The sequence below is a fragment of the Oncorhynchus kisutch genome, linkage group LG18, assembly GCF_002021735.2.
Source record: "Oncorhynchus kisutch isolate 150728-3 linkage group LG18, Okis_V2, whole genome shotgun sequence".
Lineage (NCBI taxonomy): Eukaryota > Metazoa > Chordata > Actinopteri > Salmoniformes > Salmonidae > Oncorhynchus > Oncorhynchus kisutch.
In genome coordinates this window covers 7,921,609-7,940,226 of record NC_034191.2, presented here as the reverse complement: position 1 = coordinate 7,940,226, position 18,618 = coordinate 7,921,609, and the positions used below count along the sequence as shown (strand labels likewise).

The 18,618-nt window shown below is 45.0% G+C and overlaps 1 protein-coding gene across 1 annotated transcript in view; it reads right to left on the bottom strand.

Annotated features, from left to right (window-relative positions):
* The window catches only part of LOC109884672 (rho guanine nucleotide exchange factor 26), a 90,878-nt gene that overhangs the window by 26,106 nt on the left and 46,154 nt on the right, over positions 1-18,618 (bottom strand). The window contains exons 11-12 of the mRNA XM_031795479.1: positions 15,521-15,675; positions 3,710-3,919 (exon numbers count right to left, since the gene is read on the bottom strand). Of these exons, the coding sequence (XP_031651339.1) occupies positions 3,710-3,919; positions 15,521-15,675 (365 nt within the window). The remainder of the gene's footprint in view (positions 1-3,709; positions 3,920-15,520; positions 15,676-18,618) is intronic.

The window sequence follows — 18,618 nt, the reverse complement described above, 5'->3', positions numbered from 1 at the left end:
TCCTCTCCCTGTCCCTCTCCCTGTGCCTCTCCCTGTTCCTGTTCCTGTCCCTCTCCCTGTTCCTGTCCCTATCCTTGTTCCTGTCCCTCTCCCTGTTCCTGTCCCTATCCTTGTTCCTGTCCCTCTCCCTGTTCCTGTCCCTCTCCCTGTTCCTGTCCCTCTCCTTGTTCCTGTCCCTCTCCCTGTTCCTGTCCCTCTCCCTGTCCCTCTCCCTGTCCCTATCCTTGTTCCTGTCCCTCTCCCTGTTCCTGTTCCTGTCCCTATCCTTGTTCCTGTCCCTCTCCCTGTCCCTCTCCCTGTTCCTGTCCCTCTCCCTGTTCCTGTCCCTCTCCTTGTTCCTGTCCCTCTCCCTGTTCCTGTCCCTCTCCCTGTTCCTGTCCCTCTCCCTGTTCCTGTCCCTCTCCCTGTTCCTGTCCCTGTTCCTGTCCTTCTCCCTGTTCCTGTCCCTCTCCTTGTTCCTGTCCCTCTCCTTGTTCCTGTCCCTCTCCTTGTTCCTGTCCCTCTCCTTGTTCCTGTCCCTCTCCTTGTTCCTGTCCCTCTCCTTGTTCCTGTCCCTCTCCCTGTTCCTGTCCCTCTCCCTGTTCCTGTCCCTCTCCCTGTTCCTGTCCCTATCCTTGTTCCTGTCCCTCTCCCTGTTCCTGTCCCTATCCTTGTTCCTGTCCCTCTCCCTGTTCCTGTCCCTGTTCCTGTTCCTGTCCCTCTACCTCCCTCTCCCTGTTCCTGTCCCTCTCCCTGTTCCTGTCCCTCTCCCTGTTCCTGTTCCTGTCCCTCTCCCTGTTCCTATCCTTGTTCCTGTCCCTCTCCTTGTTCCTGTCCCTCTCCTTGTTCCTGTCCCTCTCCTTGTTCCTGTCCCTCTCCTTGTTCCTGTCCCTCTCCCTGTTCCTCTCCCTGTGCCTCTCCCTGTTCCTGTTCCTGACCCTCTCCCTGTTCCTGTCCCTATCCTTGTTCCTGTCCCTCTCCCTGTTCCTGTCCCTCTCCCTGTTCCTGTCCCTCTCCCTGTTCCTGTCCCTCTCCTTGTTCCTGTCCCTCTCCCTGTTCCTGTCCCTCTCCCTGTTCCTGTCCCTCTCCCTGTTCCTGTCCCTGTTCCTGTCCCTCTCCCTGTTCCTGTCCCTCTCCCTGTTCCTGTCCCTGTCCCTCTCCCTGTTCCTGTTCCTGTTCCTGTCCCTATCCTTGTTCCTGTCCCTCACCTTGTTCCTGTCCCTCACCTTGTTCCTGTCCCTCTCCTTGTTCCTGTCAGTGTTTGCGGGCGAAACATTATTCCATTACAGACAGGAATGTAGAAGGCTCAGCTGTTTTCTACTGTGGGTCATTACCCTGAGAGTCTTAATGAGGTGAGGAGGGAAGGCTAATCACTCTGATACCAGGGGACTTTGATCAGTGTGTGTGAGTGAGAGCTGGTCCTGGGGCTCTGTTCACAAACAGACCCCACAGAGCCCCAGGACAGCAGCACAATTAGACCCAACCAAGTCAGGAGAAAACAAAAGATAATTACTTGACACATTAGAAAGAATTTTGGCCCTAAACAGAGAGTACACAGTGGCAGAATACCTGACCACTGTGACTGACCCAAAACAGAGAGTACACAGTAGCAGAATACCTGACCACTGTGACTGACCCAAAATTAAGGAAAGCTTTGATTATGTACAGACTCAGTGAGCATAGCCTTGCTATTGAGAAAGGCCGCCGTAGGCAGACATGGCTCTCAAGAGAAGACAGGCTATGTGCTCACTGCCCACAAAATGAGGTGGAAACTGAGCTGCACTTCCTAACCTCCTGCCAAATGACCGTATTAGAGAGACATATTTCCCTCAGATTACACAGACCCACAAAGAATTAGAAAACAAACCCAATTTTGATAAACTCCCATATCTACTGGGTGAAATTCCACAGTGTGCCATCACAGCAGCAAGATTTGTGACCTGTTGCAACGAGAAAAGGGCAACCAGTGAAGAACAAACACCATTGTAAATACAACCCATATTTATGCTTATTTATTTTCCCTTTTGTACTTTAACTATTTGTACATCATTACAACACTGTATATAGACATAATATGACATTTGTAATGTCTCTATTCTATTTAACTGTTGTGAGTGTAATGTTTACTGTACATGTTTATATTGTTGATTTCACTTTTGTTTATTATCTACTTCACTTGCTTTGGCGATGTTAACATGTGTTTCCCATGTCAATAAAGCCCCTTGAATTGAATTGAGAGAAAGAAAATGGGTCTCTATAGAGTGAGAGCAGACTTTGATCTGAGTGAGGCCTGCCTCTGACGTCCATCCCATCAGATGTACTGAGAGACATAAACAAACATGTACCTAATGGAACACACACACACACATGCCCACACACTCCCAGGGGACATCAGAGTTGACCCAACTGACAGAAGGATGAAGTGATAACAGGAACATATGTAAAAAAGAAAGACAGGAGACAGACAGCAGGAGAGACAGACAGGAGGAGAGAGACAGACAGCAGGAGAGAGACAGACAGCAGGAGAGAATGACAGGAGAGACAGACAGGAGAGACAGACAGCAGGAGAGACAGACAGGAGGAGAGAGACAGACAGCAGGAGAGAGACAGACAGCAGGAGAGACAGACAGGAGGAGAGAGACAGACAGCAGGAGAGAGACAGACAGCAGGAGAGACAGACAGCAGGAGAGAATGACAGGAGAGACAGACAGGAGAGACAGACAGCAGGATAGAAAGACAGGAGAGACAGACAGCAGGAGAGACAGACAGGAGAGACAGACAGCAGGAGAGAAAGACAGGGGAGACAGACAGCAGGAGAGACAGACAGCAGGATAGAAAGACAGGAGAGACAGACAGCAGGATAGAAAGACAGGAGAGACAGACAGCAGGAGAGAAAGACAGGGGAGACAGACAGCAGGAGAGACAGACAGCAGGAGAGACAGACAGCAGGAGAGACAGACAGCAGGAGAGAAAGACAGGGGAGACAGACAGCAGGAGAGACAGACAGGGGAGACAGACAGCAGGAGAGACAGACAGCAGGAGAGACAGACAGCAGGAGAGACAGACAGCAGGAGAGAAAGACAGGGGAGACAGACAGCAGGAGAGACAGACAGCAGGATAGAAAGACAGGAGAGACAGACAGACAGCAGGATAGAAAGACAGGAGAGACAGACAGCAGGATAGAAAGACAGGAGAGACAGACAGCAGGATAGAAAGACAGGAGAGACAGACAGCAGGATAGAAAGACAGGAGAGACAGACAGCAGGATAGAAAGACAGGAGAGACAGACAGCAGGAGAGAAAGACAGGAGAGACAGACAGCAGAAGAGAAAGACAGGAGAGACAGACAGCAGAAGAGAAAGACAGGAGAGACAGACAGCAGAAGAGAAAGACAGGAGACAGACAGCAGGAGAGAAAGACAGGAGAAACAGACAGCAGGATAGAAAGACAGGAGAGAGACAGACAGCAGGATAGAAAGACAGGAGAGAGAGACAGCAGGAGAGAAAGACAGGAGAGACAGACAGCAGGATAGAAAGACAGGACAGAGACAGACAGCAGGAGAGAAAGACAGGAGAGAGAAATAGAGAAAAAGAGACCCATATAAAACCAGCTCAGAGAGAAGGACCCATATAGAACCCAGCTCAGAGACAAGGACCCAGATCGGAGAAATAGAGAGGAAAACAAACAGGTACACAAAGGTCAAGGGTCGCACACTAGAAGGTGACACTTACATTAGCTCCACCCCCAGGACCATGGGCACCTTGTCTCCGGAATGGTTGCTACGGAAACGCAGGCGGAAGAGGTGGCTGGCCCCGGGATGCCGTGATGTCAGCATTCCAGCGGTGGTTCTGATGGGTGATAGGTTGATATCCTGAGCCTGGCAGGGTCCCACCCAGATATGGTCCCTCAGAGCATAGTCTATCACTGCATAGCTGTCTTCACTGAGGGAGGGGGAGAGAGGAGAGGAGGGAGAGAGGGAGGGGGGAGAGAGGAGAGGAGGGAGAGAGGGAGGGGAGGGTGAGAAGGAGAGAGAGGGGAGGGTGAGAAGGAGAGAGAGGGAAGAAGAGGGAGAGAGGGAGAGAGGGAGAGAGAGGGAAGAAGAGGGAGAGAGGGAGAGAGGGAGAGAGAGAGAGAGAGAGAGAGAGAGAGAGAGAGAGAGAGAGAGAGAGAGAGAGGGAGGGAGGGAAGGAAGGAAGGAGAGGGAGAGAGAGAGAGCAGAGGGAGAGAGGAGAGAGGGAGGGGGAGAGAGGAGAGGAGGAGAGAGGGGAGGATGAGAAGGAGAGAGAGGGAAGAAGAAGGAGAGAGAGGGAAGAAGAGGGAGAGAGAGGGAGGGAGATCAGAGGGAGAGAAGGAGAGGGAAGAAGAGGGAGGGAAGAGGAGAGAAGGAGAGGGAAGAAGAGGGAGAGAGGGAGAGAACAGGGATTGGGGGGGGAGAGAGGGGAAAGGGAGAGAGAGAGCAGAGAGAGAGAAGAAGAGACATCAATTAGCCCCACAACTGAAACACCACAATTCAGTCCCTGCTTTACTTCCTGGTAGTAATTAGGTAGTGTTTGCTGTAGGGCTGGGAATTGCCAGGGACCCAATGATACGATATTATCATGACACTTGTCATGTGCTGATGTGCTGATGTGCTGATACAATATGTATTGTGGTTCTGATGATTCTATATGTATTGTGGTTCTGATGGTTCTATATGTATTGTGGTTCTATATGTATTGTGGTTCTGATGGTTCTATATGTATTGTGGTTCTGATGGTTCTATATGTATTGTGGTTCTGATGATTCTATATGTATTGTGGTTCTGATGATTCTATATGTATTGTGGTTCTGATGATTCTATATGTATTGTGGTTCTGATGGTTCTATATGTATTGTGGTTCTATATGTATTGTGGTTCTGATGATTCTATATGTATTGTGGTTCTATATGTATTGTGGTTCTGATGATTCTATATGTATTGTGGTTCTGATGGTTCTATATGTATTGTGGTTCTATATGTATTGTGGTTCTGATGGTTCTATATGTATTGTGGTTCTGATGATTCTATATGTATTGTGGTTTCTATATGTATTGTGGTTCTGATGGTTCTATATGTATTGTGATTCTATATGTATTGTGGTTCTATATGTATTGTGGTTCTATATGTATTGTGATTCTATATGTATTGTGATTCTATATGTATTGTGGTTCTGATGATTCTATATGTATTGTGGTTCTGATGGTTCTATATGTATTGTGGTTCTGATGGTTCTATATGTATTGTGGTTCTGATGATTCTATATGTATTGTGATTCTATATGTATTGTGGTTCTGATGGTTCTATATGTATTGTGGTTCTGATGGTTCTATATGTATTGTGGTTCTGATGGTTCTATATGTATTGTGGTTCTGATGATTCTATATGTATTGTGATTCTATATGTATTGTGGTTCTGATGGTTCTATATGTATTGTGGTTCTGATGGTTCTATATGTATTGTGGTTCTGATGGTTCTATATGTATTGTGGTTCTGATGATTCTATATGTATTGTGGTTCTGATGATTCTATATGTATTGTGGTTCTGATGATTCTATATGTATTGTGGTTCTATATGTATTGTGGTTCTGATGATTCTATATGTATTGTGGTTCTATATGTATTGTGGTTCTGATGATTCTATATGTATTGTGGTTCTGATGATTCTATATGTATTGTGGTTCTGATGGTTCTATATGTATTGTGGTTCTATATGTATTGTGGTTCTGATGGTTCTATATGTATTGTGGTTCTGATGATTCTATATGTATTGTGGTTCTATATGTATTGTGGTTCTATATGTATTGTGGTTCTATATGTATTGTGGTTCTGATGGTTCTATATGTATTGTGGTTCTATATGTATTGTGGTTCTATATGTATTGTGGTTCTGATGGTTCTATATGTATTGTGGTTCTGATGGTTCTATATGTATTGTGGTTCTGATGGTTCTATATGTATTGTGGTTCTATATGTATTGTGATTCTATATGTATTGTGATTCTATATGTATTGTGGTTCTATATGTATTGTGGTTCTATATGTATTGTGGTTCTATATGTATTGTGGTTCTATATGTATTGTGGTTCTGATGATTCTATATGTATTGTGGTTCTATATGTATTGTGGTTCTGATGATTCTATATGTATTGTGGTTCTGATGATTCTATATGTATTGTGGTTCTGATGGTTCTATATGTATTGTGGTTCTGATGGTTCTATATGTATTGTGGTTCTGATGATTCTATATGTATTGTGGTTCTGATGGTTCTATATGTATTGTGGTTCTGATGATTCTATATGTATTGTGATTCTATATGTATTGTGGTTCTGATGGTTCTATATGTATTGTGGTTCTGATGGTTCTATATGTATTGTGGTTCTGATGGTTCTATATGTATTGTGGTTCTGATGATTCTATATGTATTGTGGTTCTGATGATTCTATATGTATTGTGGTTCTGATGATTCTATATGTATTGTGGTTCTGATGGTTCTATATGTATTGTGGTTCTGATGATTCTATATGTATTGTGGTTCTATATGTATTGTGGTTCTATACAGTGCCTTGCGAAAGTATTCGGCCCCCTTGAACTTTGCGACCTTTTGCCACATTTCAGGCTTCAAACAAAGATATAAAACTGTATTTTTTTGTGAAGAATCAACAACAAGTGGGACACAATCATGAAGTGCAACGACATTTATTGGATATGTCTGGCTTTCATGGAAGAGTGGCAAGAAGAAAGCCATTTCTTAAAGATATCCATAAAAAGTGTTGTTTAAAGTTTGCCACAAGCCACCTGGGAGACACACCAAACATGTGGAAGAAGGTGCTCTGGTCAGATGAAACCAAAATGGAACTTTTGGCAACAATGCAAAACGTTATGTTTGGCGTAAAAGCAACACAGCTCATCACCCTGAACACTTCATCCCCACTGTCAAACATGGTGGTGGCAGCATCATGGTTTGGGGCCTGCTTTTCTTCAGCAGGGACAGGGAAGATGGCTAAAATTGATGGGAAGATGGATGGAGCCAAATACAGGACCATTCTGGAAGAAAACCTGATGGAGTCTGCAAAAGACCTGAGACTGGGATGGAGATTTGTCTTCCAACAAGACAATGATCCAAAACATAAAGCAAAATCTACAATGGAATGGTTAAAAAATAAACATATCCAGGTGTTAGAATGGCCAAGTCAAAGTCCAGACCTGAATCCAATCGAGAATCTGTGGAAAGAACTGAAAACTGCTGTTCACAAATGCTCTCCATCCAACCTCACTGAGCTCGAGCTGTTTTGCAAGGAGGAATGGGAAAAAATTTCAGTCTCTCGATGTGCAAAACTGATAGAGACATACCCCAAGCGACTTACAGCTGTAATCGCAGCAAAAGGTGGCGCTACAAAGTATTAACTTAAGGGGGCTGAATAATTTTGCACGCCCAATTTTTCAGTTTTTGATTTGTTAAAAAAGTTTGAAATATCCAATAAATGTCGTTCCACTTCATGATTGTGTCCCACTTGTTGTTGATTCTTCACAAAAAAATACAGTTTTATATCTTTATGTTTGAAGCCTGAAATGTGGCAAAAGGTCGCAAAGTTCAAGGGGGCCGAATACTTTCGCAAGGCACTGTATGTATTGTGATTCTATATGTATTGTGGTTCTGATGATTCTATATGTATTGTGGTTCTGATGGTTCTATATGTATTGTGGTTCTGATGATTCTATATGTATTGTGGTTCTGATGATTCTATATGTATTGTGGTTCTGATGGTTCTATATGTATTGTGGTTCTGATGATTCTATATGTATTGTGGTTCTGATGATTCTATGTGTATTGTGGTTCTATATGTATTGTGGTTCTGATGATTCTATATGTATTGTGGTTCTGATGGTTCTACATGTATTGTGGTTCTGATGATTCTATATGTATTGTGGTTCTATATGTATTGTGGTTCTGATGATTCTATATGTATTGTGGTTCTGATGGTTCTATATGTATTGTGGTTCTGATGATTCTATATGTATTGTGGTTCTGATGGTTCTATATGTATTGTGGTTCTGATGATTCTATATGTATTGTGGTTCTATATGTATTGTGGTTCTGATGATTCTATATGTATTGTGGTTCTATATGTATTGTGGTTCTGATGGTTCTATATGTATTGTGGTTCTGATGATTCTATATGGATTGTGGTTCTATATGTATTGTGGTTCAATATGTATTGTGATTCTATATGTATTGTGGTTCTGATGATTCTATATGTATTGTGGTTCTATATGTATTGTGATTCTATATGTATTGTGGTTCTGATGATTCTATATGTATTGTGGTTCTGATGGTTCTATATGTATTGTGGTTCTATATGTATTGTGATTCTATATGTATTGTGGTTCTGATGATTCTATATGTATTGTGGTTCTATATGTATTGTGGTTCTATATGTATTGTGATTCTATATGTATTGTGGTTCTGATGATTCTATATGTATTGTGGTTCTATATGTATTGTGGTTCTATATGTATTGTGGTTCTGATGGTTCTATATGTATTGTGGTTCTGATGGTTCTATATGTATTGTGATTCTATATGTATTGTGGTTCTATATGTATTGTGGTTCTATATGTATTGTGGTTCTATATGTATTGTGGTTCTATATGTATTGTGATTCTATATGTATTGTGATTCTATATGTATTGTGGTTCTATATGTAATGTATTGTGGTTCTATATGTATTGTGGTTCTATATGTATTGTGATTCTATATGTATTGTGGTTCTATATGTATTGTGGTTCTATATGTATTGTGGTTCTATATGTATTGTGGTTCTATATGTATTGTGGTTCTATATGTATTGTGGTTCTATATGTATTGTGGTTCTATATGTATTGTGGTTCTATATGTATTGTGGTTCTATATGTATTGTGGTTCTATATGTATGTGGTTCTATATGTATTGTGGTTCTATATGTATTGTGATTCTATATGTATTGTGGTTCTATATGTATTGTGGTTCTATATGTATTGTGGTTCTATATGTATTGTGGTTCTATATGTATTGTGGTTCTGATGGTTCTATATGTATTGTGGTTCTATATGTATTGTGGTTCTATATGTATAGCGATTCGATACTGCGATTTGATGTTCCAAACGTATTGCTCACCATATGTCTGCTGTAGAGAGACGAGAGAGAGTCAATAGAGAGTCGAGAGAGAGTCGAGAGAGAGTCGAGAGAGAGTCAATAGAGAGTCGAGAGAGAGTCAATAGAGAGTCGAGAGAGAGTCAATAGAGAGTCGAGAGAGAGTCAATAGAGAGTCGAGAGAGAGTCAATAGAGAGTCGAGAGAGAGTCAATAGAGAGTCGAGAGAGAGTCAATAGAGAGTCGAGAGAGAGTCAATAGAGAGTCGAGAGAGAGTCGAGAGAGAGTCAATAGAGAGTCGAGAGAGAGTCGAGAGAGAGTCGAGAGAGAGTCGAGAGAGAGTCGAGAGAGAGTCGAGAGAGAGTCGAGAGAGAGTCGAGAGAGAGTCGAGAGAGAAACGAGAGAGAGACCAGAGAGAGTCGAGAGAGAGACGAGAGAGAGCCATGAGAAAATGAGTTTTGATCAGTAAAAATAAAGGGAACACTAAAATAACACATCCTAGATCTGAATGAATGAAATATTCTTATTAAATACTTTTTTCTTTACATAGTTGAATGTGCTGACAACAAAACCACACAAAAATTATCAATGGAAATCAAATTTATCAACCCATGGAGGTCTGGATTTGGAGTCCCACTCAAAATTAAAGTGGAAAAACCACACTACAGGCTGATCCAACTTTGATGTAATGTCCTTAAAACAAGTCAAAATGAGGCTCAGTAGTGTATGTGGCCTCCACGTGCCAGTATGACCTCCCTACAACGCCTGGGCATGCTCCTGATGAGGTGGCGGATGGTCTCCTGAGGGATCTCCTCCCAGACCTGGACTAAAGCATCAGCCAACTCCTGGACAGTCTGTGGTGCAACGTTGGTTGATGGAGCGAGACATGATGTCCCAGATGTGCTCAATTGGATTCAGGTCTGGGGAACGGGCGGGCCAGTCCATAGCATCAATGCCTTCCTCTTGCAGGAACTGCTGACACACTCCAGCCACATGAGGTCTAGCATTGTCTTGCATTAGGAGGAACCCAGGGCCAACCGCACCAGCATATGGTCTCACAAGGGGTCTGAGGATCTCATCTCGGTACCTAATGGCAGTCAGGCTACCTCTGGCGAGCACATGGAGGGCTGTGCGGCCCCCCAAAGAAATGCCACCCCACACCATGACTGACCCACCGCCAAACCGGTCATGCTGGAGGATGTTGCAGGCAGCAGAACGTTCTCCACGGCGTCTCCAGACTCTGTCACGTCTGTCACATGTGCTCAGTGTGAACCTGCTTTCATCTGTGAAGAGCACAGGGCGCCAGTGGCGAATTTGCCAATCTTGGTGTTCTCTGGCAAATGCCAAATGTCCTGCACGGTGTTGGGCTGTAAGCACAACCCCCACCTGTGGATGTCGGGCCCTCATACCACCCTCATGGAGTCTGTTTCTGACCGTTTGAGCAGACACATACACATTTGTGGCCTGCTGGAGGTCATTTTGCAGGGCTCTGGCAGTGCTCCTCCTTGCACAAAGGCGGAGGTAGTGGTCCTGCTGCTGGGTTGTTACCCTCCTACGGCCTCCTCCACGTCTCCTGATGTACTGGCCTATCTCCTGGTAGCGCCTCCATGCTCTGGACACTACGCTGACAGACACAGCAAAACCTTCTTGCCACAGCTCGCATTGATGTACCATCCTGGATGAGCTGCACTACCTGAGCCACTTGTGTGGGTTGTAGACTCCGTCTCATGCTACCACTAGAGTGGTTGTAGACTCCGTCTCATGCTACCACTAGAGTGGTTGTAGACTCCGTCTCATGCTACCACTAGAGTGGTTGTAGACTCCGTCTCATGCTACCACTAGAGTGGTTGTAGACTCCGTCTCATGCTACCACTAGAGTGGTTGTAGACTCCGTCTCATGCTACCACTAGAGTGGTTGTAGACTCCGTCTCATGCTACCACTAGAGTGGTTGTAGACTCCGTCTCATGCTACCACTAGAGTGGTTGTAGACTCCGTCTCATGCTACCACTAGAGTGGTTGTAGACTCCGTCTCATGCTACCACTAGAGTGGTTGTAGACTCCGTCTCATGCTACCACTAGAGTGGTTGTAGACTCCGTCTCATGCTACCACTAGAGTGGTTGTAGACTCCGTCTCATGCTACCACTAGAGTGGTTGTAGACTCCGTCTCATGCTACCACTAGAGTGGTTGTAGACTCCGTCTCATGCTACCACTAGAGTGGTTGTAGACTCCGTCTCATGCTACCACTAGAGTGGTTGTAGACCTCCGTCTCATGCTACCACTAGAGTGGTTGTAGACTCCGTCTCATGCTACCACTAGAGTGGTTGTAGACTCCGTCTCATGCTACCACTAGAGTGGTTGTAGACTCCGTCTCATGCTACCACTAGAGTGGTTGTAGACTCCGTCTCATGCTACCACTAGAGTGGTTGTAGACTCCGTCTCATGCTACCACTAGAGTGGTTGTAGACTCCGTCTCATGCTACCACTAGAGTGGTTGTAGACTCCGTCTCATGCTACCACTAGAGTGGTTGTAGACTCCGTCTCATGCTACCACTAGAGTGAAAGCACCACCAGCTCTGGCGGTCCCAATTGGGATTTGAAATGACAGACAAAGGAATACTGTCCAGGGATCAACTTCCCTGTGACACACGCCCCAATTCAGGACCTTTCCTACGGCTGGTTGAGAGGTTGGAGGCAGGGACTTCTGGTACCCATCACACCCTACACTCAATTACTGATTCCCCACGGCAACCAAGGACAACCAATCTGACGGCTCGGAGGAGAAGGGGAGGTGGAGAGGTTAAAATGGGGGGGGGGGGGGTCAGAAAGAGGGCGAAGTGTCTGGTGTGTAAAGTGTCAGTAAAGAATCCTAACCTTTCCCAGAATCCCCTCCTGATACAATGTATGGAATCCCATTTACATTCCTCTGTGGAATGGGGGGTGGGGGGTAGAATGCAGAAGTACTGAATGAGAACAGTAAAGAGGAGGACTTAGCAGTCTTAGAAAAGAGTTGAGAGCTGCAATATGTACGTCCACACACACACACACACACAGAAGGAGAAACATGTCCTTTGATATCGGAGGTTTGTGATAAAGGCTTCTCCTCTTCCGTGACTGAACGGACATCATCAGAACATTATCAGTACGACCAGTTACCCATCTCTGATGGAGGTAGAGAACGAGAGATAGAGAAGGAGGGGAGGAGAGAGGATGTTTACAGACAGAGAGAGGAGCAGAATGTTCTGGTGCTAAGTGGGAGTGTTGAGACGCTTGCTTAGTCACACACAGAGACAGATTGATAGAGAGAGACAGACAGAGAGACACCGACCAATAGTCAGACAGACAGACAGACATAGAGAAACAGGGACAGACAGACAGACAGACAGACAGACAGACAGACAGACAGACAGACGTAGTAGCGTGCCACAGCAGGGTTCCCGTGCCTCAACAGAACAAACCCAAACACTCCCAGCCCTGAACACACGCCAGCATAGTGCTGGGATCTGCTGCATTGGATCAAATTCCCAGAAAGAAGGAAAAGATTTGAGGTATTTTGAGAGAGAGAGCGGCATGGCGATCCGTCTCAGACACAGCTGGAGATTCAGGAAATGAGAAGCACACACACACACACACACACACACCATATGGTTTCCAGGAAGACAAACTGTATTCATGGCGTGCAGAATGTTCCTGAATTTGTTTTTGAGGGAAAAACAAGCTTCCATTCTGATCCCGCTGACAATGTGCAGCGCCATGGGATAAGTTCAATACACACACACACATGTACCGACACACACACATGTACAGACACACACACACATGTACAGACACATGTACAGACACACACACATGTACCGACACACACACATGTACCGACACACACACATGTAGACACACACACATGTACCGACACACACACCACACACACATGTACCGACACACACACACATGTACCGACACACACACACATGTACCAACACACACACACACATGTACGACACACACACATGTACCGACACACACACACATGTACCGACACACACACACATGTACCGACACACACACACATGTACCGACACACACACACACACATGTACCGACACACACACACACACATGTACCGACACACACACACACACATGTACCGACACACACACACACACATGTACCGACACACACACACACATGTACCGACACACACACACACATGTACCGACACACACACACACATGTACCGACACACACACATGTACCGACACACACACATGTACCGACACACACACATGTACCGACACACACACATGTACCGACACACACACATGTACCAGACACACACACACTGTACCGACAACACACACATGTAACCAACACACACACACACACATGTACCGACACACACACATGTACCGACACACACACACACACATGTACCGACACACACACACACACACACATGTGCCGACACACACACACACATGTACCGGCACACACACACACACATGTACCGACACACACACATGTACCGACACACACACACATGTACCGACACACACACACACATGTACCGACACACACACATGTACCGACACACACACACATGTACCGACACAACACACATGTACCGACACACACACACATGTACCGACACACACACACATGTACCGACACACACACACATGTACCGACACACACACACATGTACCGACACACACACATGTACCGACACACACACATGTACCGACACACACACATGTACCGACACACACACATGTACCGACACACACACATGTACCGACACACACACATGTACCGACACACACACATGTACAGACACACACACATGTACAGACACACACACACATGTACAGACACACATACATGTACAGACACACCCTGATTTTGAGGACACCCATAGAGACAGATTGATAGAGAGAGACAGAGAGACACACACATGTACAGACACACACATGTACAGACACACACATGTACAGACACACCCTGATCCTGAGGACACCCATAGAGACAGATTGATAGAGAGAGACAGAGAGACACACACATGTACAGACACACCCTGATCCTGAGGACACCCATAGAGACAGGTTGATAGAGACAGACAGAGACACACACATGTATAGACACACCCTGATCCTGAGGAATGGGAGAACCAGCCTTTAGATGCTGTCTCAGCCCCTCATCACACCAGCCTTTAGATGCTGTCTCACCCCCTCATCACACCAGCCTTTAGATGCTGTCTCACCCCCTCATCACACCAGCCTTTAGATGCTGTCTCAGCCCCTCATCACAGCAGCCTTTAGATGCTGTCTCACCCCCTCATCACAGCAGCCTTTAGATGCTGTCTCACCCCCTCATCACACCAGCCTTTAGATGCTGTCTCACCCCCTCATCACACCAGCCTTTAGATGCTGTCTTATTTACATCGGCCTCACTTCCTCATCACACCAGCCTTTAGATGTTGTCTCACCCCCTCATCACACCAGCCTTTAGATGCTGTCTCACCCCCTCATCACACCAGCCTTTAGATGCTGTGACACCCTGTGGAGATTGTTGGGCCTGGGGGTGTTTAGGTTACTGTAAACTTGGTATTGTTTGATTGGTCAATGGTGGTTGGTTTTGGGTTGAGAAGGTTCCACCTTCAGATGTTCTACAGGTAATGAAATGCATTGGTTCTCTCTCTTATCCTGTATCCAGTCCATGGAGGAAGGTTGTATGATCAATTCTCATTTCCTAGAATTCTAGGCCTCCGGCCTAGTGAGTGTCTCGTTGTTCATGCTTTGTCCTATAAGTTAACTTTAGGATCTATGTGGTTGGAATAATGCCTTTGTAATGCTTGTTAATGTTTGTAACTTAAGCTTCATGCCTGGAATGTTAATCCATTCATTGTTCAATGTTAATTAACCATCTGCCTTTGATATAGACAATTCTCAGATCCATTCATTGTTCAATGTTAATTAACCATCTGCCTTTGATATAGACAATTCTCAGACCCATTCTTGTTAGTCAACGTCAACTCATTGTCTAATGCTTGTATATTTGAATTATCTTTATAGAGTCATATAAACATTTAAATAGGCTAATTGCTTAGTCTTCATTACGAGTGTTATGGGAGGTGTATATACACATATTACTGCCCAATGCAAGGTCACACTTGACTCATCCCAGAGACAAATCACTCACACAAAGACACAAGGATGAACACGTGGAGTTTCCCTGCACATAACTCTGTCGCAATGACAGCCCACAATCTTTACATCTAGCATACTTAAAGATTTTATCACCACCACCCTCCCCATCTGTGCGATTGGCTAGTGAGACTGTGGAGTTGACTGGGAATGCTTGGTTAGACTGTGGGATTGGCTAGTGAGACTGTGGACCCACCTCTTCTTCCTGGTGAGGATGAGGACGTCATTGAAGAGGAAGAAGTAGACCTGATGACGTGACGTCCTCTTGGAGAAGATGCCGTTCTCCTCCACGAAGGCTGTGAGCTCCCCTCTCTTCACCATCCACCTAGACGACGACACCAATGGGAAGGGCTGGGGGGGGGAGAGAGAGAAAGAGAGAGAGAAGAGACAGGGGGGAGAGAGGACAGAGGGGGAGATGAGAGAGGGGAGGGAGGAGAGAGGACAGAGGGGAGATGAGAGAGGGGAGAGAGGACAAAGGAGAGAGGAGGGAGAGAGGAGAGACAGGGGGGGAGAGAGGACAGAGGGGAGATGAGAGAGAAAGAGGAGGGAGGAGAGAGGACAAAGGAGATAAAGAGGGGAGAGAGAGAGAGGAGGGGGGAGAGGGGAGAGAGAGAGAGGAGGGGGGAGAGAGGACAGGAGAGAGAGAGGGGGGAGAGAGGACAGGAGAGAGAGAGGGGGGAGAGAGAGGACAGAGGAGCGAGAGAGGACAGAGGAGAGAGAGAGGGGGGAGAGAGAGGACAGAGGAGAGAGAGGACAGAGGAGAGAGAGGGGGGAGAGAGAGGACCGAGGGGAGAGAGGGGTGAGGAAATAGAGAGAGAGGAGCGAGAGAGAAGAGAGAGAGAGAAGGGAGAGAGAGAGAGAGAAGGGAGAGAGAGAGAGAGAGAAGGGAGAGAGACAATCAATATCAAGGTTTACAAATGTAATGTACTCCAGACATTCCTGTGTAGTGTGTGTGAACAGCTGGCTAGGAGGGCAGAATGTATGTTCACAGCCCTGCAGACAACTGTTAGGACCACATGTACCAACAGCACTTTCCCACACTGCTACCACACCTGTGCCTGCCGGAGCGTGTGTGTATGTGTGCATTTATGTACATCTGCTTGAATATATACAGTTGAAGTCGGAAGTTTACATACAATTAGGTTGGAGTCATTAAAACTCGTTTTTCAACCACTCCACACATTTCTTGTTAACAAACTATAGTTTTGGCAAGTCGGTTAGGACATGTACTTTGTGCATGACACAAGTCATTCTTCCAACAATTGTTTACAGACAGATTATTTCACTCATTCACTGTATCACACCTCCAGTGGGTCAGAGGTTTACATACACTAAGTTGACTGTGCCTTTAAACAGCTTGGAAAATTCCAAAGAATGATGTCATGGCTTTAGAAGCTTCTGATAGGCTAATTGACATCCTTTGAGTCAATTGGAGGTGTACCTGTGGATGTATTTCAAGGTCTACCTTCAAACTCAGTGCCTCTTTGCTTGACATCATGGGAAAATCAAAAGAACTCAGCAAAGACCTCCACAAGTCTGGTTCATCCTTGGGAGCAATTTCTAAATGCCTGAAGGTACCACTTTCATCTGTACAAACAATAGTACACAAGTATAAACACCATGGAACCAGGCGTCGTACTGCTCAGGAAGGAGACGAGTTCTCCTTGTGGACCTTGTGAAGATGCTGGAGGAAACAGGTACAAAAGTATCTATATCCACAGTAAAACGAGTCTTATATCGACATAACCTAAAAGGCCGCTCAGCAAGGAAGAAGCCACTGTTCCAAAACTGCCATAAGAAAGCCAGACTACGGTTTGCAACTGCACATGGAGACAAAGATTGTACTTTTTGGAGAAATGTCCTCTGGTCTGATGAAACAAAAATAGAACTGTTTGGCCATAATGACCATCGTTATGTTTGGAGGAAAAAGGGGAAGGCTTGCAAGCCGAAGAACACCATCCCAACCGTGAAGCACGGGGGTGGCAGCGTTATGTTGTGGGGGTGCTTTGCTGCAGGAGGGACACGGTGCACTTCACAAAATAGATGGCATCATGAGGGAGGAAAATTATGTGGACATATTGAAGCAACATCTCAAGATCAGTAGGGAAGTTAAAGCTTGGTCGCAAATGGGTCTTCCAAATGGACAATGACCCCAAGCATACTTCTAAAGTTGTGGCAAAATGGCTTAAGGACAACAAAGTCAAGATATTGGAGAGGCAATCACAAAGCCCTGACCTCAATCCTATAGAACATTTGTGGGCAGAACTGAAAAAGTGTGTGTGAGCAAGGAGGCCTTCAAACCTGACTCAGTTACACCAGCTCTGTCAGGAGGAATGGGCCAAAATTCACCCAACTTATTGTGGGAAGCTTGTGGAAGGCTACCAGAAATGTTTGACCCAAGTTAAACAATTTAAAGGCAATGCTACCAAATACTGATTGACCCACTGGGAATGTGATGAAAGAAATAAAAGCTGAAATAAATAATTCTCTGCTATTATTCTGACATTTCACATTCTTAAAATAAAGTTGTGATACTAACTGCTGTAAAATAGGGAATTTTTACTAAGATTAAATGTCAGGAATTGTGAAAAACTGAGTTTAAATATATTTGGATAAGGTGTATGTAAACTTCTGACTTCAACTGTATCTGTTCGTGTGTGTGTGTCTATGTGAGAGAGAAATATGTCATCCTTTCTAGCACACTGCTGGAAACACACTTGTCCATATCGACACATGAAGAAATGAAGTATGATTCAAAGAGGATTCTGGGAAAAGACCTTGTGAACGTACAGTTTGTACAGAACATAACACCATGCGTGAGTTTATGAGAGAGTGTGTGTGTGTGTGTTTTCCTCGGTAATGCAGCAGCAACAGTTATATAGGACCCTTATTCCTCTTGATTTCACACCAGTAGAGAAACAACATGTTCCCTCCCTGTGTCCCCTAGGAGACGGCTGGGGAAATGTCATGTATGACCAGGAATCGAACGTTCCTCCAAACCAGACAGACAGCTAAAGGTAATGTCTTCACTATACCTCATGGAACGGGCTTTTAAAAGCTACAATCCTTAGTTGCTACGTTTATAAAAAATAAAAAACGTATAAATCAATGATATATTCCCATTGGTTCTTACAGAATAACGTCTCATGGAGTTCAGTTTGACTGTCGTACCCCCATCAGTGTAGCCTAGTGGTTAGAGCATTGGACTACTAACCGAAAGGTTGCAAGTTCAAATCCCCGAGCTGACAAGGTACAAAATCTGTCGTTCTGCCCTTGAACAAGGCAGTTAACCCA